The sequence below is a fragment of the Palaemon carinicauda genome, chromosome 44 (assembly GCF_036898095.1).
Source record: "Palaemon carinicauda isolate YSFRI2023 chromosome 44, ASM3689809v2, whole genome shotgun sequence".
NCBI classification, from domain to species: Eukaryota; Metazoa; Arthropoda; class Malacostraca; order Decapoda; family Palaemonidae; genus Palaemon; species Palaemon carinicauda.
This window is the reverse complement of record NC_090768.1, coordinates 53,972,434-53,999,539: the sequence shown is the minus strand read 5'-3', so window position 1 is coordinate 53,999,539 and position 27,106 is coordinate 53,972,434. Positions and strand designations below refer to the sequence as shown.

At 34.2% G+C, this 27,106-nt stretch overlaps 1 protein-coding gene across 2 annotated transcripts in view; it reads right to left on the bottom strand.

Moving 5' to 3' along the window:
• crb (crumbs) overlaps nucleotides 1-27,106 on the bottom strand; it is a 162,041-nt gene that overhangs the window by 58,447 nt on the left and 76,488 nt on the right. For both annotated transcript variants that reach the window (XM_068366347.1, XM_068366348.1), the window contains exon 2: nucleotides 2,028-2,242. In XM_068366347.1, the coding sequence (XP_068222448.1) occupies nucleotides 2,028-2,242 (215 nt within the window). The remainder of the gene's footprint in view (nucleotides 1-2,027; nucleotides 2,243-27,106) is intronic.

Here is a 27,106-nt window from a genome sequence, read left to right as displayed (position 1 = left end):
AGGACAGAGGAGAATGTGAAAAGAATAGGCCAGACTATTTGGTGTATGTGTGGGCAAAGAAAAAATGAGCCATACCCAGAGAGAGGGCTCAAATGTAGTACTATCTAGCCTGTCACAGGCTTCAATAATTCTCAAGTGGTAGTATCTCAACAAGTGGCTAGCGCCCTGGTCAACCTACTACCTATAATTCACTTATCAAGGCAGCAGTCAAATTGTATTGCATTTATGAATTTGGCCTAGATGACCAGATGCCAAGGCTGGTGATGCCATTCGGCACCAAGGTTTAATTGGGGAAAAACTCTAAAGTTGGAAAATGAAGAAAATATCACAAATTTTTAAGTAATTTGTATTTTTCCTAACATACTTACCTAGAACTACCTTCCTAGGAGTTACTGGTAACTCTACCTAACCGACCAGCTTTTTGTATAGTTTACCCTCTTTCCATTTTCTAAGGGGTCAACCTCAGGCAGTGTGATATGTGCCCTGAGGCGACCCGGGGTCGGAAAATTAAGAAAATACAGCTATCATATGAGCCTCAATGACAGATACATAGGCACTAAAGTTATGTGGTTAATTGTGGAAGTCTAATTCAAACGTCCATCCCTGGCTATCTGCTCGACAGGGGTTCTTCACGTCCCGTTCAAGCTCGATATTTTTTTTTTAGTGGTTGCAACATTACCATCCTTGTGAGCTAAACAGAGGGGATTTGGGCTAGCCTATAGGCCTACCTGCTGAGTCATTACCAGCCATTGCCTGGCCCTCATTGGTCCCAGTTTGGGTAGAGAGGGAGTTTGGGCACTGATCACTGCACGAGGTGAAACAATGGTAGGCATGTCTTTTTTATAATTTATATATGAAATATCTTTTGATGTTACTATTTTTAAAATATTTTGTTTTAATTGTTCATTATTTCTCATATTTCTCAGCAGGCTATTTTTCCCTGCTGGAGCCCTTGAGCTTAAAGCATCTTGCTTTTCCAACTAGGTTTGTAGCTTAGCTAGTAGTAGTAGTAGTAGTAGTATTAGAAGTAGTAGTAGTATTAGTAGTAGTAGTAGTAGTAGTAGTAGTAGTAGTAATAATAATAATACATAGTAGTAGTAGTAATAATAATAATAACCAGCGGAACCCGTGTAAATTACACGAAATGATATTTTCAATACTAATTATCTTGTTCCTAACCTATACTTGTTTGAATAAAATGTGATAAGATTTGACTTGTATATTTATTTTAAAAAATGAGCAATACACGAAACAATCTACAAAACTTCTTAATATACAATATTTATAGTGGAGGTAGTTCCTCTTCTCTGGCCATAAGTAGAATTATTCTGAGGAAAAATTTTCACTCTTACACTGTTCATAGACCTTGCTCTTGAAAAGGCTACATAAAGTTGTCCATGAATAGAGCAACGTTGTGGTAGGTAGATCCCAACCTTATCGAAATTCTGTCCTTAAGCTTTATTAATGGTCATTGAATATGATAGGCGGATGGGAAATTGAGCAATGTCTAGGAAGATTTGAAGCAAAGGGTGATCAGAATTATGAGAAATCTTTTACAATAAGAATGGATTAGTCGTTAAACGAAAAGGCCCAAGATTAATTTTATAATCTAAGTTATGGAAATTGATAGAACTTAATTTTTTGTCTATTTAAAAAAAAGTCAGGTGCTATAGACAAAATTGGGAACACTATTTAAGATGTGCTTGGGTTAAGTAATCAAAGACTAATGTGAATTTGTAAGAGTACTGTATACCATGAAATTATTTCCGTTTTCTTTGAAGCATGACACACGAGTATACCATGAAATTATTTCCGTTTTCTTTAAAGCATGACACACGAGTGTACCATGAAATTATTTCCGTTTTCTTTAAAGCATGACACACGAGTATACCATGAAATTATTCCCGTTTTCTTTAAAGCATGACACACGAGTATACCATGAAATTATTTCTGTTTTCTTTAAAGCGTGACAAAAAAAAAATAACATACACGCTATCATATTAATATAAAGATAAATTTATACTCACAGGGGTATAAACATCAACAGGTGGTGTCTCGTCGTTGGGTGGTGGTGGCGCTGGTGAGGTATCAGGCGGTTCAGAGTCTTGGTTGAAGTCATCTGTCAAGACGAAGTTGTCGCCACTGGGAGCGACGGACGGAGGTTGTGTGAACACCAACTCGGGCTGACTGATTTGTGACGCTGCTGGGTTCAGCTGGACCGCTATTAATAATAAACAAACACCTGCAAATGGAGAAAAGGGACATGAATATGTATTGAAAACCCTTCTATTGTTATAATTTAAAATTTGAAACAATTAGAATCATTAATCAAGTCGCAAAAAAACTCTTACGTTCAAATATTCTATCAATTACTTTAATAAATAACAGCATTAACTTACAAATATCATTCATGTCTAAAAAAAATACTATTAAATAATATACAAACCTAAAGTTAAATAAAAAGTAAACATCTTGAGCTCCTGCTTGGAAGGCATTTTTCATGTATCAAACATAAAATGAACTCCAGTTTGCCAACAACACATATACTCTAAAAACTCCCTTCTTCCCTCTGATATCACGAATAGGTCTATTAATAAATAAAATTTAATCTTCATGTGAATTTAAAAATGCTCTCAAATTTCTTTGCACTGTTGTGTATGCAAGACTAAACAAATTTCATATCTTTATCTTACAGTTTCAATCATTCAATTTCTCCATGCTAAAGTTGTATACATAAATAGGAGGAATTAGAAAAAAGAATAAGATTTTTCCACGCAAAAGTTGGTAGAAGGTAGGAAACAAGGTAATTCATGAATGACGAGTCATGGAGACTTCAATGAGTTACTCCACACTCCTGTAGACACGAAAACCCCTCTATACCACCCATGCCAGGACCAAGGAGGACCAGACAATTCTGTTCACCAAGCGACTGTTATATCTCTGGGACCCTCCAAAGCTCAACGACTAGCTTACATAAAGAGTAAGGTTGTGAATGAATATATCAAGCTTTGAGCGTGGCTCAAACTCGTGTTTCCGATGTTCTCACAAGGCTATCATCAATTCAGTCAATTTACTGACCAAATATATGAAAGGAGAATGTCCAATAAAAATTATTTTAAGCACAGTATTATTTTGGCGTCCACTTACAACTTAATTTCAAAGTGCTCGATAATGTGGATTTGACAATTAACAAGGAATACGCTGTGTAATATTTTAGAAAACTAAGAATGTATAGGACAAACAGATCCTGTAAGCCTTGTAGGGAACCCTTAAAGGAAAGTAACTAGAAAAGCAGACCTCCATCACGGCAGCTTATTTCTCGAAACCAGCTTGCCTTTCCCAGAATCAATTCAGGCCGTAGGCGTATTTGAAGTGTGTGTGACAACCAAGTACGAATTTGGGGTTAAGGTTAGGGTAAATTCGATCGACTTTTTTTACACGACCTTGACCTTTGACCTAGGACTTTCAAAACGGGATCCCTTCTACGTCTCAACATAACAATTAATCCCTGAAAGTTTCACTGCTATAAGAGTAAAATTGTGGCCAGGAAGTTGTTCAAAAGACAGGGGCGAAAACATAACCTCCTCCAAACTCCGCTGGCAGAGGTAATGAATGACTATTAAAACGGACTCGATAATAATAAACACAATAATAAAAAACCTGACACCCTCACTATCCCAGATTCAAGCTCATGTTACAAAGCAATCAACGAACACAAAAGTAAAACCAGGTACCGTACACAAAAGAAATCTGCGGTGAAAATATTAAAGTTAAACCACCGTTGGAAGAGGAAAAGTCCCAATTATTAGTGTTATGGCCTGGAAACTTGATACTGCTTTGAAATACGAAGAAAATAAAGAGGGGCAGAGGGAAAGGCTATGGGAGAGTAGGGTTATAAGGAATTATAGAGGAGAATTGAGTTTTTAATTGAGAGGGCTTGTGAGGGACATTCGAATAACGCCATGAGAATTCATGTTATTTGTATATTTATAATCAATGTGATGAGAATTTATTAGAATCTCCCCTATATAATAAAGGACAAGTGTTGGTTATATATATCATCATCATCATCTCCTACGCCTATTGGCGCAAAGGGCCTCTGTTCGATTTCGCTAGTCGTCTCTACTTTACGTTTCATATCTATCTATCTATCTATCTATCTATCTATATATATATATATATATATATATATATATATATATATATATATATATATATATGCATATACATATATATATGCATATACATACACACACACACACATATATATATATATATATATATATATATATATATATATATATATATATATATACACACACACACATACAAAACACGATAAAGGCATCTAATTCTTCCATCCTTTAAAGAATTAAATAGTTACTCTTATTATTTATAAATACAAAAATCATTATAAAATAACAGATAAAAAAACAAAAAACAAATCACGTCGAAAAAGAACAAAGTTTGCAATTATAAAGTTGCATAGATTTAACTAACTGACTCTGGAGATCATTCCACAATATGCAATAATAAGGAGTAACGTTGAGTCTTACGAAAGAAACGACACGACTTGAATCGACTGCATACTAAATCAGGGAACATCTAAATGCAAAGGATGTCAGAAGTATGAAAAAATCCTATACAGAATGCACAATGAGCTTACTGAAAGACGGTGGCAGAGATTAATTTACAGATGAAGGATTAGAAATACAAGGGACCTAAATGTTGATGCAATAAATTAAAATGAGTCTGGTGCTGAAGACCAGGAGGAAAGAATTAAAATATGAAGGCTAAATATTTAGATAGATATGGCTATGACCCTGCCCAAGCATAGAAAACAATGGTTTGATTTTTGGAGAGCCTTTCTCCTAGAAGAGCTGCTTACACAGCTAAAGAGTCTCTTCTACCCTCACCAAGAATAAAGTAATCACTGGCAATTACAGTGCAGTAGTTAACCTCTTGGGTGAAGAAAAATATTGTTTGTTAATCTCTGTGTTTTCAGGTGTAGAGGACAGAACCTGTAAAAAACAGGCCAGACTATTCGGTGTAGGTGTAGGCAAATGGAACGTGAACCGTAACCAGAGAAAAGGATCCAACGTAGTACTATCTGGCCAGTCAATGGACCCAATAACTCTAGCGGTAGTATCTCAACGGGTACCAATGAAAAGTTCAGGGAAGGAAGAATCTAATGCCATAAAAATAAAATAAAAAAAAAGTTCTGTTACGTGTTAACTTCATCTATGATTTTCACACTAATTTCAACTAAATGTCTGTTATCGGATTCAGCAACAGGTCTACACTCAACAGGTGGATCTGGTAGCATCCTCTGCTTAAGCAACAAGCTTGTATTCCACGCCAAACCTTATCTCGTGCGAATATAATGTAACAAGTAATGGGACAAGAAATCTACCCTGATGAACATCACAGATTATATTCATGCTGTCACTATGGAGCCCATCAACAACCATTCTTTGGGGTCTATTTGTTAAAAACATATTCAAATAATATGATGTTCTGATGTAAATTTAAAACACAATTGAACGTCCGGACAAATTTAGTTATTCTAAAAAGGTTTATGATAAAGACACAGGGCAAAATTTTGCTAAAATCTACCTATTCTAAGGTTTGTAATAAAGACATAGACCAAAATAGTGCTAAGATTTAGTTATTCTACGAAGGTTTGTAATAAGGACAGACCAAAATATTGCTAAAATTTAGTTATTCTACGAAAGTTTGAAATAAAGACAGACCAAAATATTGCTAAAATTTAGTTAACCTAAGAAGGTTTGTAATAAAGACAGACCAAAATATTGCTAAAGTTTAGTTATTCTACGAAAGTTTGTAATAAAGACAGACCAAAATATTGCTAAAGTTTAATTATTGTAAGGTTTGTAATAAAGACAGACCAAAATATTGCTAAAGTTTAGTTATTCTAAAGTTTGTAATAAAGACAGCCCAAAATATTGCTAAAAATAAAGACAACCTGCTTGGAATAGCAATTATAAATATCTTTTAACATTTGTAAAGTATGTTGTCATGCTATATACAACAACACAGTCCACCACTTCTCTAACAAAAAATATATAACTCATCAGGTTCCCCAGGCAATGGACGGGAACCATCTTTTTAGCTTAAGTGGTCAGCGGCTCCCCATCAAGTCATAATGATCGAGTAACTCATACAAAGTAGGATCATACATTTTTTCAATCATATCTATAAAAAAAGATCTTACTTATACCAACGAGTCTAATGAAAGCATAAGGTAAAAAAATTTTAATACGAACATCTATACATAGATATATGCTTTTATTAATCTACACATGAATATCTCCGTATCTATCCTCTCGATTGAACTATATGAAGCAATTGAAACAACTGGTGTAATAAACAATTACGGTAAGGTAAAAACAGAGGTGAATGCCACGGGTAAGAAAACAGGTATGTCCTATTATACCTGGGAGGATGACAAGGCATCCATATGAACTCCACTTCCTTATTTTTCCGTTATTATTAGTATTATTATTATAATCACTTGCTAAGCTACAACCCTACTTGGAAAAGCAGGGTGCTATAAGCACCGGGGGGGCTCCAGAGAAAATAGTCCAGCGAGGAAAGGAAACAAGGTAAAATTAAATATTTAAAGAACAGTAACCATATTTATGGGCTTAAAGCATCTCGCTTTTTTTCCAGCTAGGGTTATAGCTTAGCTTGTAATAATAATAATAATAATAATAATAATAATAATAATAATAATAATAATACAGTGAGAGCATGGAAAATGTAGAGGAATCCAGGACAAAGTGGTAGAACATGTAAGTGTATAAAAAGGGCAGAAGGATGGAGTTGAACCAACATGAGCAGACAAGCTAGGAGAGAGACTGCTCCTTGCCTCTTAAACACCCCCCCCCCTCCCCTCGCCTCTTAAACACCCCCCCCTCCCCCCGTCTCTTGACCTTGGACTTGCAACTCCTGGCGACCCCTACCTGCAACCCCAAACGACCCTTGCCATTGCCCCTATGCCCAAACCCAGTCTCCTTTGGGGGCGATGCTGCCCTGTCATTCATATTCGGTTTCTAGGGTCACTTTGGAAAACAAAAGAACGCGAAAAATTGAAAATGGAGGTTGTTGCGTAAATAAGGGGTAGGGTCACTGAAAAACAAAAGAAAGCGAAAATTGAAGTTGGTGCGTAAATATGGGGCATTTAAGGTCACTTTGAAAAATAAAAGCAAGCTATAAATTGAAATTGGTGCGTAAATATGGGGTATATAAGGTCACATTGGAGAAAAAAGAAAAAAAAAAAAAAAAAAAAAAAAAAAAAAAAAAAAAAAAAAAAAAAAAAAGTTGAAGACTGTACGTAAAAATGGTATAGGTTCATTTTGAAAAAAACAAAAGAAAGCAAAGATGCGAGAAGTGCGTAAATTTGGCGTAAGGTCACATTGAAAAACAAAAGAACGTGAAAAAAAATTGAAGATAGTGCGTAAAATGGGGTAGGGTCACTTTGAAAAACAAAGAAAAGCAAAAATACGAGAAGTGCGTAAATATGGGGGTAGGGTCGCATTGAAAAACAAAAGAACGCGAAAAAAATTAAGGAAATTATTGCGTAAATGATTATATTCCCAAAAAACAAATCATCACAATTCATATAAAGCTGAAATAAATTATCTAATCAAAGCAGAAACATAACAACCAGGAACTGAAATTAGTATAGCAAAACTATTGTTGACGTCATGGATCGAAAACAGATGAATGGAACTACTATAAATTAGCCTAGATTCTTTATTCTGTCTTTTATTTCTGCATCTGATACTAAAGTTTGAATAAGCTCACATCATGAATATATATCACTAACACTCGTGATTTTAATCAATGTAAATATCTCTCTTGATAGCTCCATTGGTAGAGTCCTCGCAGGCATGGTTTCGGCTAAGAGGCATACTGTAGGTTCGAATCTCTGCCCAGCCAGAAGCTGTTATCATAAATGAATTCCAGTGCTAGGAGTTGTTATCATAAATGAATTCCAGAGCTAGAAGTTATCATAAATTAATTCCAGAGCTAGAAGTTGTTATCATAAATGAATTCCAGTGCTAGAAGTTGTTATCATAAATGAATTCCAGTGTTAGAAGTTGTTATCATAAATGAATTCCAGTGTTAGAAGTTGTTATCATCAATGAATTCCAGTGTTAGAAGTTATCATACTTTAATTCCAGTGCTAGAAGCTGTTATCATAAATGAATTCCAGTGCTAGAAGCTGTTTTCATAAATGAATTCCAGGATATATTCCCAAAGGTAAAATGTGATATTAAACGGAAATGTTGTTGATATTTACATTATTAGATCATATGTCGATAAACACACACAAGAACACAGAATCACAATAATGAAATGTCATTTTTCTGTTTTAGTTTTTTTTTTTAAATACCCTCAATGTTTCAATGAAATTATTCCTTCCTATAATTATATCACATCTATCTCCATTCCTTCTGTTTGAGGTTACAATAATAATAATGAGAATAACAACAACAATAATAATAATAATAATAATAATTCTCTCTTACTTGAAGGTACACTCGGGCACAATATTCTATCTTACTTCTTTTCCTTTTGTATTGTTTTTGAAGTTTTTATAGTTTATAAATAAAATGTTTATTTCAATAATGTTACTCTGCCTAAAATATTTCATATCTATATCAATTGTTCATCACTACTTCTGTAATTTGTTTATTTCTTCCTCACTGGGCTATTTTTCCCTTTTGGAGTTCTTGTGTTTATAGCATCCTGCTTTTCCAACTAGGGTTGTAGCTTAGCTAATAATAATAATAATAATAATAATAATAATAATAATAATAATAATAATAATAATAAGGGGAAACAATCTTTGGAGATAACTCCCGAACAAGATTTGCATTAACAATTCAAATAAGTTTATTGACCTCCAGAGGCATCCTTTGTGTGTCTCTCTCCTCCGCCCATCATCGACTCTCTTGCCTTTATCTTCTAGTTCCATCTTCTCCCTCTCCCTTCCCATGTATCTTAATGTTTCCTACTTCTCAGTGACTTCGTACCTCATTCCTCCACCAACACCTCTTCTGCAGACACCCACGTCTAAACGATATGCTTTCTCTCTGTTCATTTCTTCGCCCTATTGGCCTCAATTTCCATGGAAAAGTGTACATTTTCTTAACAAATCATCATCAACATCTCCTCCTGTGCCTATTGACTAAAAGGGCTTAGGTTTGATTTCGCTAATCGCCTCTATCTTGGGATTTATATAAAACACTTCTCCATTCATCATTTGCTACTTCACGCTTCATAATCCTCAGCCATGTAGGCCTGGGACTTCCAAGTCTTATAGTGCTCTGTGGAGCCCAGTTGATAGATATTATTATTAATAATAATAATAATAATAATCATCATCATCATCACCATCTCCTCCTACGGCTATTGACGCAAAGGGCCTCGGTTAGATTTTGCCAATTGTCTCTATCTTGAGCTTTTAAATCATTACTTCTCCATTCGTCATCTACTTCACGCTTCATAGTCCTCAGCCATGTAGGCCTGGGTCTTCCAACTTTTCTAAAGCCTTGTGAAGCCCAGTTGAAAGCTTGGTGAACTAATTTCTCTTAAGAGGCGAGTTTACACATACCAAGACCTCGTTTTATACAAACGTACCCATAACCTTTATCTAAAACTTCTTGTATTTAGTCCGTCATAAATTCGTAGGTCTTAATAGGTCTCCCTATCTTCTACATTCAGAACAATTTCAGCAGGTCACTCTGCTGAATAATCTACACCTACAATCTCAAGGTAGATGTCTTGATAAGTATAAATAAAGTCTTATCATAACTGGAGAATAATTATAAAAATCAATAATAATTTTCAAAATTTCAATAATTTTCAAAATCTTAATTAAAAATGTTCAAAATTTTAATATTAATAATTTTCAAAATCTTAATAACAATAATTTTAATAACAATTTTCAAAATTTTAATAATCATTTTCAAAATTTTAATGAATTTCAAAATCTTAATAATAATATTCAAAATCTTTATGATAATAATTTTCAAAATCTTTATGATAATATTTTTCAAAACTTTAATCATAACAATTTTTCAAAATAATAATAATAATAATTTTCAAAATTCTAATAATTCCAAAACCATTAATAATAATAATTTTCAAAATTTTATTACCGAAAGAAATGTCTCTCACGTATTAATCGTTCTTAAGTAAACAGGTAATAAAACATCTTATGGCTAAATTTCCTTCCTACTCCAGGTCATACCCAAGACGTCCCCCACCTCACTCCCCGAACCATGCCCGAACTCGCATGCCCCACCACACACACAGCCGTGCCCACTGCCGGCTCACCTTCCCTCGCCCTTTTCCCCGTGTATGTTCATGCCCTCTCACACCCTGCTTGGCCTCATCATCCTGCCCAAGCGGTCCAACCGAAGCCAGCAAATCCAAAAGGCACTGAACTCCACCCTTCTTCGACCTCTCGACTTAACGGTCACAGGTGAATCGTGGGAGAAAAAAAGGGGTTTGTGGATTGCGAGCGATATTGGATTCGCCGGGAACGAAAGATAATGGAGATTGCAATTATGGTTCCGTTGCGCTAAATGAGAAAGCGTGCTCGAATTGATTGCATATCGGGGAAGAGAGATTTCAGAACTAATTGGAGAAGAATTTACTCTAGACAAAATTGGTTTTACTGTCCAATAGTGGAGTGAAAATTGTGTTTATAAGTCGAGAATACAGAATTAATTGGAGAAGAATTCACTCTACAAAAAATTGGTTTTACTGTCCAAAACTGGAGTGAAAACTTTGTGTTCATAAATCGAGAATACAGATTTAATTGGAGTAGAATTTACTCTACACAAAAATTGGTTTTACTGTCCAATAGGGGAGTGAAAACTCTGTGATCATAAATCGAGAAAACGAATTAATTGGAGGAAAATTTATTCTACGCAAAAATTGGTTTTACTGTTCAATAGTGAAGTGAAAACTCTGTGATCATAAATCGAGAAAACAGAATTAATTGGAGGAGAATTTATTCTACGCAAAAATTGGTTGTTGTTAATAGTTTATATATGATATATCTCTTTTGACATTACTTTTTTTAGAATGATTTATTGTTAATTTGTTCTCTTCAGTTATTTATTTCCTTATTTCCTTTCCTCACTGGGCTATTTTTCCCTATTGGAGCCCCTGGGCTTATAGCATCTTGCTTTTCCAATTAGGGTTGTAGCTTGGATAGTAATAATAATAATAATAATAATACTGTTCAATAGTGAAGTGAAAACTCTGTGATCATAAATCGAGATTAGAGATTTAATTGGAGAAGAATTTACTCTACGTAAAATTGGTTCTACTGTCCAAAAGTAGAGTGAAAACTCTGTGGTCATAAATCTAGAATACAGAATTAATTGGAAAAGAATTTATTCTACACAAAAATTGGTTTTACTGTCCAATAGTGGAGTGAAAACTCTGTTCATAAATCGAGAATACAGAATTAATTGGAGGAGAATTTACTCTACGCAAAAATTGGTTTTACTGTTCAATAGTGGAGTGAAAACTCTGTGATCATAAATCGAGAATACATAATTAATTGAAGAAGAATTTACTCTACGCAAAAATTGGTTTTACTGTTCAATAGTGGAGTGAAAACTCTGTGGTCATAAATCTAGAATACAGAATTAATTGGAAAAGAATTTATTCTACACAAAATTGGTTTTACTGTTCAATAGTGGAGTGAAAACTCCTGTCCATAAATCGAGGATTTCGGAAAAATATTAAAGGTTGGAGCGCGAACAATAATACCTAATATTCAAGAAGGTTTTGTTATTTAGACTTACAATAAGAAATTAATTGAAAAAAAAATTTACTGTAATCTACACAAAATGGGGTTTACCGTACGATAGTGAAGGAAAACGGCTTCAACAGAGAGGGGATTTTGGCAGAATATTCTAAGATTTGATAGCAAATGACTATACCATATATTATCATTATTATTACTTGCTAAGCTACAACCCTAGTTGGAAAAAGCAGGATGCTATAAGCCCAGGGGGCCCAACAGGGAAAATAGCCCAGCGAGGAGAGGAAAAAGTGTGACAAAAATATCTTAAGAGTAACAGCACTAAAATAAATATCTCCTTTATAAACTATATAAACTTTAAAAAAACAAGAGAAATATAAATTAGATAGAATAGTATGACCGAGTATACCATCAAGTAAGAGAACTCTAACCCAAGACAGTGGAAGACCATGGTACAGAGGCTATGGCACTACCCAAGACTAGAGAACAGTGGTTTGATTTTGGAGTGTCCTTCTCCTAGAAGAGCTGCTTACCATAGCTAGTCTCTCTTCTACCCTTACAAAGAGGAAAGTGGCCACTGAACAATTACAGTGCAGTAACCCCTTGGGTGAAGAAGAATTGTTTGGTAATCTCAGTGTTGTCAGGTGTATGAGGACAGAGGAGAATATGTAAAGAACAAGCCAGAATATTCGGTGTATGTGTAAGCAAAGGGAAAATGAACCGTAACCAGAGAGAAGGATCTAATGTATTACTGCCTAGCCAGTTAAAAGATGCCATAACTCTCTAGTGGTAGTATCTCAATAATAAAGAGGTCTTTGTTATCATCTTTAACAATACTCATAAAAGATTATATAATAAATGTTTCTGTTATCGTTAACAATACTTAAAAGAAAAAAATCTGTGCTGCAATAAACATGCAAGCAGACAATAAAACCATTTATGACATTCTTTTACACAAGTTCCTAAACCTGGAAAGGAGAGAGAGAGAGAGAGAGAGAGAGAGAGAGAGAGAGAGAGAGAGAGAGAGAGAGAGAGAGAGAGAGAGAGTCAGTCATACATAAACAAAGACAAGTTGTTACCTATCATTCTAGAGTTAAATTTCCTTTTTTTTATGTTGGAAACCTTATATATAAAATACATCACAATATCTTAAGTATCTGTATGACGAAGAAAATATTACTCTAACCTCTTAGGGATAAACAATATGGACATACCATTCAGAATAAAGTAAATATATAAATAAAAAAAAAAAAATTCATTGAATGAAAAATGCAAAATACTGAAAAAAGAAGAGTAATACAGTTCCCACAAGTCGAATCTGACACGTGCCCCAGATGAGCCAATCTAGTGATAATGTACTTTAGAAGATCTAACCACACTCAATAAACTGTAACATGGTCTTCCAATGTCTTGGATTAGAGTTCTCTTGCTTAAGGGTACACACTCGGGCACACTATTCTATCTTATTTCTATTCCTCTTGTTTTGTTATAGTTTTCATAGTTTATTTTGGAAATATTTATTCTAATGTTGTTACTGTTCTTAAAATATTCTATTTTTTCTGGTTTCATTTACTCGCAGGGCTATTTTCCCTATTGGAGCCACTGGATTTATAGCATCTTGCTTTTCCAACTAGGGTTGTAGCTTAGCAAGTAATAATAATAATAATAATAATAATAATAATAATAATAATAATAATAATAATAATAATAATGTAGTTACTCTTTTTAGCACATATTCCAAGGTCATATAAATTTGCAGACCTTGTTACTTTATCCATAAGCCCAACGTCATATTCAACTGCAAACACTGATCTGCTAAGATAAGATTTCGGCGAATGGTTCCACCCTCCAGTTGCACGTCTCGTGAATACCACACAGGATAGGACAGGATGCCAGGGGCGAATCCACTTTTCTCTGGGAAGACGAGCAGGGATTATGATTGCTACCTGTGCTACCATATTTGGTGGTTCAATGACATCGGGTTCAAAGTGTTGAACATAAGATAGAAAAAGTAATGAAAAGTTACAACGACTGGTGAAATTCATTTGGAATTTTACCAATTATGGATTGGCGCTGTATTGCTAAAATCAAGAAAAGGTGATGTCTGGAAAAGTTACAACGACTGGTGAAATTCATTTGGAATTTTACCAATAATGGATTGGCGTTGTATTGCTGAAATCAAGAAAATGTGATGTCTGATGAACTCTTATTTTGAATTTTACCAATTATGGATTGGCACTGTATTGCTGCATTCAAGAAAGAACAAGTGGGGAAAGATGACAGTGACTGGTGAAATCTGTTTGGAATTTTATCAATTATGGATTGGTAGCTTACTGTGTTGCTTTTATCAAGAAAGAACAAGTAGGGTAAAGTGGAATTTTAGCAGATATAGATTGGTACTGTATTGCTGAAATCAAGAAGAAAAGGTAAAAAAAAAAACGGTGACATTGACTGATGAAATCTATTTGGAATTTTAAAATATATGGATTGGTACTGTATTGCCGATATCAAGAAAGTGAGAAAAAGTAACAGTGACCGGTGAAATCTACTTGGATTTTTACCAAATATAGATTGATACTTTATTGCTGGATATAATTCAATTATTAATACAATAGAATCACTATACTTATGGGGGGTACCACATCCTGCTAAATACACTCCATTCCTCACAAAAGAATATATCCCCCCATTCTAGTACCCCTCTAAATCCATCCCCCAACAACACCCCCTCCTAACCACATCTAAGTAAATGCAAAAGAGCATCAGTTCCTCCTCGGCTCGATTGCAACGCACGTCCAAACCCCCACTCCCCTTCTTTCCTCACCCCAAAGAGACCCCCCACACTCCCTCACCTCGAAAACATCCCCCCCCCTCCCAACAGGCCATACCCATTAACACCTGGACTCATTCAGCACCCGGATATCCGCCAATGCTAACCCAATTAGCCTTAAAATCCCCACCTGCCGAAAGAGAAGAAGAAAAGGTTAGGATCCGAATCGTATATTCGGGATCGATTAACTGGAAAGTATTTTTTCCAGGGGAAAGGTTCCAGTTGCTGGAAGGAAGAGAGATGCGAAAGTTTCCTATATCGAATTAATATAAGAAGAGTTCCTAAATCGAGATGGGAAAATAAATGTTCGTAAAACTACTTGAAGGAAACAAGTGTTTCCTGAAACTACCTAAAGAAAAGATGTTTCCTAAAAATACCTAAGGAAAAGAAGCGTTCCTAAAATGAAATTAGAAAAAGTTTCTAAAAACTACTTAAAGAAGATTGAATTTCAAAATTAGTTTAAGCAAAATAAAGGTTCCTAAATCTATTTAACCCCCCAAAAAAGGTGTTCCTAAAATTACTTAAAGAAGATTGTGTTCCTAAAACTATCTTAAGTAAAAAAAGGTTCCTAAAACTACTTAACCCAAAAAATTTTCTTAAAACTACTTAACCCAAAATAATTTTCCTAAAACTACTTAACCCAAAAAAAATTTCCTAAAACTACAGAAATACTTAAAGAGAATAAAGCTTCATAAAGCAAACTGCAAGCAATTAAAGAAATAAACTATATGAGAAATAACAATTAGCGAACATGAAATATCCTAAGTCGTCCTCCCAAAACAAATTAGGAAAACGAGCGACAAAAGACATCATCGTGCTTCGACTGACTAAATAGAGGATCCTTGATATTATTGTTTAAAATTTGCATGGCATAACACTTCATTTGCATATATCCAAGAGCAAATAAGAAACCGGATAATAGTAACAAACTACGAATAATAAGAAATCGGATAATCGTAACAAAATACGAATAGCTTTGTTTATGTTACGTGGCGCATACTAAGTAGATGAAGGCGCATGTGTGTAAGAGAGAGAGAGAGAGAGAGAGGAGAGAGAGAGAGAGAGAGAGAGAGAGAGAGAGAGAGCGAATTGGTTTAAACGTTTAGAGATTTTATGATCTTGTCTAACTTTTTCTTGAGCACCGTGTCAATGCTCACTACATCCGCTGGAAGTCTGTTCCATGCACGTGAGAGAGAGAGAGAGAGAGAGAGAGAGAGAGAGAGAGAGAGAGAGAGAGAGAGATTTTGGATGTCTCAAAGACTCCATTTGCTCTTAAGTAGAGCGAATTGGTTTAAACATTTAGAGACGTTTTATGATCTTGTCTAACTTATTCTTGAGTACCGTGTTAATGCTCACTACATCCGCTGGAAGTCTGTTCCATGCACTTGAGAGAGAGAGAGAGAGAGAGAGAGAGAGAGAGAGAGAGAGAGAGAGAGAGAGAGAGAGAGAGAGAGAGAGAGAGAGAGAGAGTATCTAAATGTAAGATTTAAAAAAAAAAATTCATGACATTTAGTTGAAATCCTGTAAACACATTCACATCATCGTATGAGATTAAAATCATATTTTTATTGCACGTATTACATAAAGGCTTTTACCTAACACGGGGCAAATAACAAATGCAAATGTTGACAGATTAAACTGTGCCAGTGACTTGGCATAGTGAATGCTAACGATGACTTCAGCCATAATACCTGAAAGTCCACAGGAAATTGACTTCACAGCTACGTACAAGTCATCGTCCAAAGAGGATGTAGGTCAAGATAATGTAACTGGAAGCCTTTTTACCACATTTGAATATCTCTCTCTCTCTCTCTCTCTCTCTCTCTCTCTCTCTCTCTCTCTCTCTCTCTCTCTCTCTCTCTCTCTCTCTTTGACCTATTGCTAATGGACTTAGCTAGAAATCTGAGAATCTGAGTGGCCCGTGTTCGATTCTCGGAGTAGATGAGGGATGAATGGTGGCAGTTCCTAAAAACCTAGATGCCTCTCCTAATAAAATTATGTACCTGATTGTTGGTTGACCGTTGTGAGTCGTAGCTAGGATGAATAGAGATAGGTAGACGAGGAAGAAAATTATACTCATTTTTTTAATGAGGCGCATTTGTACTGACCTACAGGGGCGCCCTTTTAGCTTGGAAAAGTTTCCTACTAGCTGATTGGTTGGACAAGATAAGTCTAACCAATCAGCTAGTAGGAAACTTTTCCTAGCTAAAAGGGCAACCCTGCGGGTCGGTGCAAATGCGCCTCGTTAAAAAAAATTGAGTATAGATGGAAGTATTTGCGGCACCGTAAAAATTTCATCTGTAGTTTTCTCATTTGTATATTTTGTCTGCGTTCTTTTATATATTGTTATTGTGTTGATTATAGCTGTTTAATATAGAATAATTGTAAACAAATAACTTTATGGGCATTTTGTTATACGTTATCTATAAATGGTAGAACTTTGTAGCTGTGGTCAATAAATTATCTATCTATGTATCTATCTATACCATTAAATAAAGGGTATTGATAATTCTCTCTCTCTCTCTCTCTCTCTCTCTCTCTCTCTCTCTCTCTCTCTCTCTCTCTCTCTCTCTCTCTCAATACAACGATATCGTAAGTAAATTTGACTGGATTTTATTCGTTGAGGGTGCGTGCTCTCTCTCTCTCTCTCTCTCTCTCTCTCTCTCTCTCTCTCTCTCTCTCTCTCCTCTCTCTCTCTCTCTCTCTCTCTCTCTCACACAATACAATGATATCGTAAGTAAATTTGACTTATATTCGTTGAGGGCGCGTGCTCTCTCTCTCTCTCTCTCTCTCTCTCTCTCTCTCTCTCTCTCTCTCTCTCTCTCTCTCTCTCTGTATGTAAGCTGAAGAGCAGAATTCATTATGGGACTGTAGAAGAGAAGACGACGCAAACCGTCCAAGGACAACCACAAAGACCCATTGTCCTGTTGCGCAATCCTTCAAGTGGGACACTCGACTTCGTTTCGCGCGCGAAAGTATGATTTCCAAGGAATGAATATACAAATATACAAAATAACAACACACGACGAAATAGGAACTAATCTCAACAAGCGAAGGCTTTGTCTTCATAGGATCATATATTCTTGAGAGTGAATACACCACGTCATGAGCTTGTAATAAATGTCAGATGTGGAAAAGCGTATATATCTTCATCAGTAAGAGTTTACTGTTCTGAAATGTCATATTTCAAAATAACATTCTAATGCTTGAAAACAGATTCAGAAATAACGTTATCTCATAGATAAAAAATCATCCCTTTCTTGTGTGTACACTCGTAAAAACTATTCTATGTTATTTCTTTTCCTCTTATTTTGTTAAAGTTTTTATAGTTTATATATGCAATATTTATTTCATTGACCTTACTGTTCTTAAAATATTTTATTTCAATTGTTAATTACTTCTCTTACTTCCTTGTTTCCTTTTCTCACTGAGCTATTAATTTAACTGGAGCCCTTGGGCTTATCGCATCTTGCTTTTTCCCACTAGGGTTGTAGCTTGGTAAATAATAATAATAATAATAATAATAATAATAATAATAATAATAATACACAACTCAGAACCTAGATTATGTTATTAATTCAACTGTAAAATATCGTTATTGCCTTTTCATGAATTAATACCAACGTTAGACATCTCTCCAAAACATAATATAAATCTGAGAACCGAAACAGATCTGAATTAAACATAAAACTCATAAAAAAAAAGATCTCTAAGTAAACTATTAGTGATCCAAAGGAAAAGATTTGGCGATTGGACCCGTAACTACTCAAGTTAGTGGATGTCAATGAATAACAATCTGTACTTTGCAAGAACAAGGTCTCTTGTACACATCAAATACAGTACATTGATATATAGGATGTAATTAAGCAATTGCAAGAATAAGGCTACTTATACACTTTAAATACATTGATATATAGGATGTATTTATGCAACAGCAAGAATAAGGCCACTTGTGCACATGAAAGATATTGATATGTAGAAGGTATTTATGCAGAAAATCGCACAAAAATGGAAATACATTTCTAGACCTTTGTAGAGAAGCAACAGGAATAAATGACTGCGTTAGACGATGCAAATTTGACAAATGAAACGAAGACGAGCAAGGAAACTATTTCAGAAAGACAGGGGAACCAACCACATGCGCTGAGAGAACGCAACCACTTATCTTAAAGACCGCACATATTCGTCTTGGTTATCAGCTGCTGTGCTCCGAAGGCAGCATATGTTAACGTGAATACTCTTCCTCATAATTTAATACAATAGTATTACATATTAATGCAAAGGTAATTCTTCCGCATGATCGAATAATGATTATTACATATTCATGTAAACTTAATTTATTTCAGGCCAGTAAGTTTTGACTCTAAATTTACATAAAAACTTTTTTTTTTTTTCATTTATTGTCTAACTTGGTCCAGAAGCTACAGATAAATCTATTGACCTGTGAAACAAAACTACTGTAGTTTCAAGCTAGTTTTGACCCTTTCCATAAAAACAATGGTTTTGGCATTTATTGTCTTAACTTGGTGCAGAAGATTCAAATAAATTCATTAACCTGTGAAACAAAATTATTGTAATTCCAAGCTTGAGAATTAATCTGAAGCACAACATTATTGCTGATCAGGGCACATTTTCATTGCATCCAAAACTCCTTTTCTTGGCCATCACATACACAAGCTAGCCACTGAACCCAAACATCGCCGAACCAACTCTAGTTTAAGACTGGGCAACAAAGATATAAAACAAGAGGGGACCCAAACGCTCCCCTATAAGGACAAACGCCTTAAAAATCGTTCGTGATAAGAACTGCTTCCATTCACCTATTCCCGAACCTCATACACCCTCCCCCCCTTTTGGGAGAAGAATTCTACAATGCCTGCCTCCAAGCTCTGTTCTCTATTGTTCCAGGCCTGCGACCATAGCGCTCTCTCTCTCTCTCTCTCTCTCCTCTCTCTCTCTCTCTCCTCTCTCTCTCTCTCTCTCTCTCTCTCTCTCTCTCTCTCTCTCTCTCTCTCTCATCCTTTTTTTTGTCTGAAGAAACCCTCCATGCCAAAAAAAACCTGATTAAACACAGGACAAAATTGGCCTTAGATAACCTAATAATTACTTAAAATTCTCTCTCTCTCTCTCTCTCTCTCTCTCTCTCTCTCTCTCTCTCTCTCTCTCTCTCTCTCTCTCTCTCTCTCTCTCCATAAACTATAACCACTATCTTATATTTTTTTCCCTAAAGAAACCCTTAATGCCAATAAAACCTATTTAAATAGTAAGAAACTGGTCTCAACTTTCCTAAAGATTACTTTAAGTTCTCTCTCTCTCTCTCTCTCCTCTCTCTCTCTCTCTCTCTCTCTCTCTCTCTCTCTCTCTCTCTCTCTCTCAACGGCTTTTCTTCTTCTACTGGTGATAAAAAAAGAGACAATGACGGTAGGAAATATGATGAACGTGAAAGGAGGAAACTAAGACTTTCATCTCCAACGACACCAGATATCTTTGAATATATAGGTTTATCTTTTTTTTTTTTTTTTGTCACCACCATTCACTTGTTTTTTTTTTAATGTTTCGTATTTCTTTTCTGATATAAGATAGATTATTTGAAAGTTTATGTAACGCATACCTCTTACTTTACTTTCGCTCGGTTGTTGCTAAATTCTGTTTTTTTCGTGTTAAATAAATTGTTAAATTAATACCGAAAGAAAAAATAATGGTAACTTTTTAATACCATTGCAAGAATTGTGATGTCTTATTAGAACAGGCCACTGCAATACTGCGAAAATGTACGCAATGGAAATATACATTTACCTTTAATTAATACAGAAAAATGATTAAATGAATATGACTTTAACTTATCCTACTTGAATAAAAAAAAAATCACGAGCCCTCCGACTTCAAAATTCAGTGAAAACATAAGGACAAAATCAAAATTACATTTCGTATAAGCCAAGGACAATTGGAGGGGGAAAAAGGCTTTACTGAACGTTGAAAATGAAAATCAGGATGAAGCGAAAACACTGAGAAATTATGGATGAATGGAGCACTTGATTAATACATCTAAAGAGAATCTACTTTGGATAATAGCCAAGTCTGAGCGGATGAAGCTAAGCAAACTATTAACTGCAACCAACAAATCGTCTTGACACGAGAATAGTTTATAGATGGTTTCAGCCTATCAGAACCTAGCTACATGTCTACTGTACACAGTTAAAAAAAACCCTAATTTTAATCGGAAATTCTCCGTAAAAATATAGTTCTCAGCGGTATTTCAATAAAATACAGGTGACCGTAATTTTTACCTTACTTTGTTATTATATTTTAATGGTTGCGACCGTAATATCACTCCTTTATATCTAATATATCCGTTTTTAAAACGGTAAATGCCCGGCAACATTTATTTCAGGATTTTCACAATTTCTTAAGGCAAATTTTTGAGTGTAGGCTCTAGACTCTAGAGCTTTTAAATATGCGACACCGAGACTACACAATAAGCTCCCACGAGACATCCGAATGATTAAGGATATTAAGGCTTTCAAGAGGAAACTGGAGACATTCTTATTCAGCGAGTATTTTGACAGTGATGATCAAACAGTGAGCGAACAATACGCATTGTGAAATGTTAAATGCTACTGAATGAATACCATGAAACAACCGTGGAGATCCTGTAGAGAGTAGGATTCCCCAGCTGTAGAGAACCAGATAAGCATCCCTTAATATTATTATTACTATCCAAGCTACAACCCTAGTTGGAAAAGCAAGATGCTATAAGCCCAGAGGCTCCAACAGGGAAAAATAGCCCAGTGAGGAAAGGAAATAAGGGAAATAAATAAATGAAGAGAACACATTAACAATAAAATCATTCTAAAATAAGTAACAACGTCAAACAGACATGTCATATATAAACTATTAACATCAAAATAACTATGTCATAAAATAAACTATAAAAAGACTCATGTCCGCCTGGTCAACAAAAAAGCATTTGCTCCAACTTTGAACTTTTGAAGTTCTACTGAAGTTCTACTTAAAGTAAAGTAATTATTCCCAGCACGGTCAACCAATATACATTCTGATGCCATCAATCTGGCCCACCCCATCACCAAAAAGCTAAGCACCCTCATTCTGACCTGATTACAATCGTGTTCCAAGAGCAAACAACCGTGACCTCTCTTCCATGACCCTGTATATTCGAAATATACAACAATAACGCACTAGGTCAGGTCAAAGGCATGACCTTATGATCGTGACTTTGGAGGATACAAAATGGATTTCCGTACCGTGGTGTCACGCTATTTCTTGGTGTATTCCATTTGAAATTGAACCTTGAAACTGTATACAAAAAAAAATAGCATGAACATAAACCAACGTAAAATAGGGCATTTTCACCTATGCAAAAAATAGGCGACTTTCTCCTTAGTAAAATAGGAAATTTGAAGCAACGTAAAATAGGAAATTTTAAGCAACATAAAACAGGAAATTTTAAGCAACGTAAAATAGGAAATTTTAAGCATCGTAAAACAGGAAATTTTAAGCAACGTAAAACAGGAAATTTTAAGCAACGTAAAATAGGAAATTTTAAGCATCGTAAAACAGGAAATTTTAAGCAACGTAAAACAGGAAATTTTAAGCAACGTAAAATAGGAAATTTTAAGCAACGTAAAATAGGAAATTTTCAGCAACGTAAAATAAGAAATGGAAAATAAGAAATGGAAATTTTAAGCAACGTAAAATAGGAAATTTTCAGCAACGTAAAATAAGAAATGGAAATTTTCAGCAACGTAAAATAAGAAATGGAAATTTTAAGCAACGTAAAATAGGAAATTTTCAGCAACGTGAAATAAGAAATGGAAATTTTCAGCAACGTAAAATAAGAAATGGAAATTTTAAGCAACGTAAAATAGGAAATTTTCAGGCAACGTAAAATAAGAAATGGAAATTTTAAGCAACGTAAAATAGGAAATTTTCAGCAACGTAAAATAAGAAATGGAAATTTTAAGCAACGTAAAATAGGAAATGGAAATTTTAAGCAACGTAAAATAGGAAATTTTCAGCAACGTAAAATAAGAAATGGAAATTTTAAGCAACGTAAAATAGGAAATTTTCAGCAACGTAAAATAAGAAATGGAAATTTTCAGCAACGTAAAATAAGAAAATGGAAATTTTCAGCAACGTAAAATAAGAAATGGAAATTTTAAGCAACGTAAAATAGGAAATTTTAAGCAACGTAAAATAGGGCATTTCCGCCTATGCAAAACAAGGCACTTTCACCTTGGTTAAAATATCATAGGGCATTTTCACCAATGCAAAAATAGGGCATTTTCACCAATGCAAAAATAGGGCATTTTCACCAATGCAAAAATAGGGCACTTTCACCTTGGTAAAATAGAACATTTTCTGCAAAGCAAAATGGGAGGCATTTTCACCAACCGCAAAATAGGAAATTTTTATCTTCGCAAAATATGGCACGTTCACCAACGAAAATTATGGCATTTTCGCCAACGCCAAATATGGCACTTCACCTTCGCAAAACAGGTAATTTTCGCCAACTCAAAATATGGAATGTTCACCCACAAAAAATAAGACATTTCCAACAGAGAAAAATATGGAATTTTCGCCAACGCAAAATATGGAATGTTCACCCACAAAAAAAATAAGATATTTCCAACAGAGCAAAATATGGAATTTTCGCCAACGCAAAATATAGAATGTTCACCCACAAAAAAAATAAGACATTTTCGCCAAAGCAAAATATGGAATTTTCGCCAACGTAAAATATGGAATATTCACCCACAAAAAAATAGACATTTTCCCCAGCGCAAAATATGGAATTTTCGCCAACGCAAAATAAGGAATGTTCACCCACAAAAAATAAGATATTTCCAACAGAGCAAAATATGGAATTTACACCAACTCAAAATATGGAATTTACACCAACTCAAAATATGGAATGTTCACCCACAAAAAATAAGATATTTCCAACAGCGCAAAATATGGAATTTTCGCCATCTCAAAATATGGAACTTTCTTACTCTGAAAACCCAACCCTATCATCAGTCTACCAAAAACCCATCATATTTCAACAACAAAAAAAAAAAAAAAAAAAAAATCATAATATTTCAAAGAAATGTGCTATCATGCGTAAACCACCTCAAAATTACTTGGGAACCTCCATGACAGTTTGATAGCTTTTCTTTTTTTCAAATTTCATTAGCACCAATAATTTTCTAAATTTATATCATCTGACCCACAAAGTCCAGACTTTCTAATTTTCATGATTATGATATGATGTCCGTAGTCTATGAAACTCCTCCGGGACGGGGGGTGGTTATATCGTTAACAATGGCATATTCAAATGCTCTAAAGCTTCTTAAACGATCTAATATTTCGATAATATGCTGAGCGTGAACGGAAAAATTCATATATATATATATATAAATATATATATATATATATATATATATATATATATATATATATATATATAGTATATATATATATATTAAAGCCCCACAGGGTAAATGAAAATAGGATATATAAGATTAAGTCCACGAAACTAGTCAGGACTTAATTTTATATTTCCTATTTTCATTTTCTCAGTGGTTCCCTTGCATCTGAGCATAAAATTTCCCAGTGATATTTATTCATGCATATATATATATATATATATATATATATATATATATATATATATATATATATATATATATATATCCAGATACTTGCTCTTTATTATATTATGTGACATTGAATATCATAAATTCATATACAAAATTTAATAAGTCACAGGAGATACCACGACCACTTAATTTTACAGTATATAATACTTTGTTTCCGTAAAAGCCTTATATCATACCGTACATAGACCTCCCAACTTCTTTGTACCGTACACCCCCATTTTGGCCTAACAAAACCACCAAGAATACTCCGCGTCTAAAGACACGCCCTAGACACAAAATACCGTCCGCTGGAGTTCGTCACCTTATCAACACGGCTTGGTTTCCAACCCGGATGCGACTGATAAGGAACTGGAGTTCCATTTTAAGACGCTGGAAGGATGAGACCACTCCCAGTCCTCAGAGAGAGAGAGATGAGTGAGAGAGAGAGGAGAGAGAGAGAGAGAGAGAGAGGAGAGAGAGAGAGAGAGAGAGAGAGAGAGAGAGAGAGAGAGATTGGGTTTTCCTAATCAGGTAGTTGAATCCGGTGGAAGTTCAGAAGTTCAAACTTGCTGTTAGTGTTTTTTTTTTATGTTGAACAGGTTGATATGATTCTCTCTTCATTGTTTATATGTGACAGATCTATTTCAAGTCTATTATTGTTCTTAAGATGCTTTAGTAATTTTTACTATTACTTCTTATATATATTATTTCCTTATTTCCTTACCTTGCAGTAATTTTTTTTCCTGTTGGAGCCCTTTGGCTAAAAGCATTAAGCTTTTCCAAATAGGATTGTAGCTTAGGTAATAATACTAATAACAATAATAATAATAATAATAATAATAATAATAATAATAATAATAATAATAACATACATTTTAAAGAATGACATTATTATTATTATTGTTGTTGTTTTTATTATTATCATCATTATTATTACTTGCTGATACAACCCTAGTTGGAAAAGCAGGATGCTATAAGCCAAGGGGCTCCAACTGAGAAAATAGCCCAGTGAGGAAAGGGAAACGAGGAAAATAAAAATATTTTAAACGCAGTAACCTCAAAATAAATATTTCCTATATAAACTATAAAAACTTTTAACAAAAACAAGAGGAAGAGAAATAGGATAGAATAGTATGCCCGAGTGTACATGAACACCGTTCACCTCTAACTTGGAGACTAAGGAAGGTAGCAATATCAGAGAAATAAAAACTAGACCAAATATTCCCACCCTTGATATGGAAGACGTGAAAGAAATCTCGCTCACATGGCGTCGACATAAAACAATGCAAGAATAAAAAGAAAGATGAATTTCCGGGTTCAAGAATATTCATCACTACAATAGCAAAAACCTCATGAATCCGATATCAACGCACACACGCATGCATATAATAATTCAGTAGCATCGATTAATTCGGCTTTTTATATCACTCAAGTTTTGGTGTTCTTCGTTATGTAAGAAACTCAATTTTCTCATTTGAGAAGAATGATTCCACTGTCCTTGGTTTATACAAAGGAAATCGAACATTATAGCTAAAAAAAAAAAAAAAAAAAAAAAAAAAAAAAAAAAAAAAAAAAAAAAAAAAAAAAAAAAAAAAACATTTATCACCCAAGATTGGTTTTTTGTATATACGAAACTCAATTTTCTCATTTGGATAATAATTTCCTTCTTCCTTGGTTTATCCAAAGGAAATCAAACAATAAAACTAACCAGTTAAGAAAAAAAAAAGTAAAACATTCTTCACAGTGTCACAACGACTTTCGAAAGCTTAAATAAGTATGAATATAAATTCTGATCGTTACTTTATAAGTTCATGGCTGAATAATAATGTATACACCGGATATTCGAGTTAATGCAAAGTAGTTCCTGAATAAACATCATAGATAATTATTCACTAACGCTTAAAATCGGTCATTCTTTTATACAACTTAACAGATTTGCGTTGTTAGCATCCGGATATTTTTTTTTTATCTTTTATTAGGAAATAAACATTTATGATTTTAAAATTTATAACATATACATCATAGTATATTTACATGAATATTTTTTTTATTTTACATATATTGCCTTTACAATTGCAATTTTTACTATTAATCTAAATATTTTTTTATCCAATTATTCATCTTCCTCCGCCTATTTGCTAGGTCACCTTGGCAAGAAAACTACAAGGAAAAAAACACATGGAAACTACAGGAAAACTACGCCTAGCAGCTGGTCTTCTTTGTAGTGGCCACTATACAACTCTCAGTAAAGTCTTCCTAAACTGACCACCAAAGCTTATATTTCTGTTCTCTGCTATGTCACAACTCTTAAAATAATATATAAAATCCTACATTTTTTAATAAAAAAAAAAAAAATAAATGTTCACTTCAAGAAATCACGTCTGTTCCAGTATAAGATTCACATTAGAAATAATTTCTTTTGATTGACCTTTACGGATAAAAATATTCAAGGATTGCCATTAAATAATTGATAATCAAAGGCAACAGTACATAAATCATACTGTTCAAAATGCTCTCTACAATAATAATAAAATGAACAATGACATATATACCACGATTGCATTAATGAAGTATTAAATGTAAAATATAAAAGTTTATTCGTTCATCTTTGCTTTACCTTACAAACTATAAATTTATAGCCAGCACTGATTTTCGAATGTTAATTTCATTTACATATGCAAATTCATTACATTCCATGATTATTTAAGTAAACAGAGAAATATGGAGTTTTTATGATAAAACAAAGTTTTATGAATACTTACCTGGCAGTTATATATACATTCGAAGCTATGTATATATAACTGCCAGGTAAGTTCT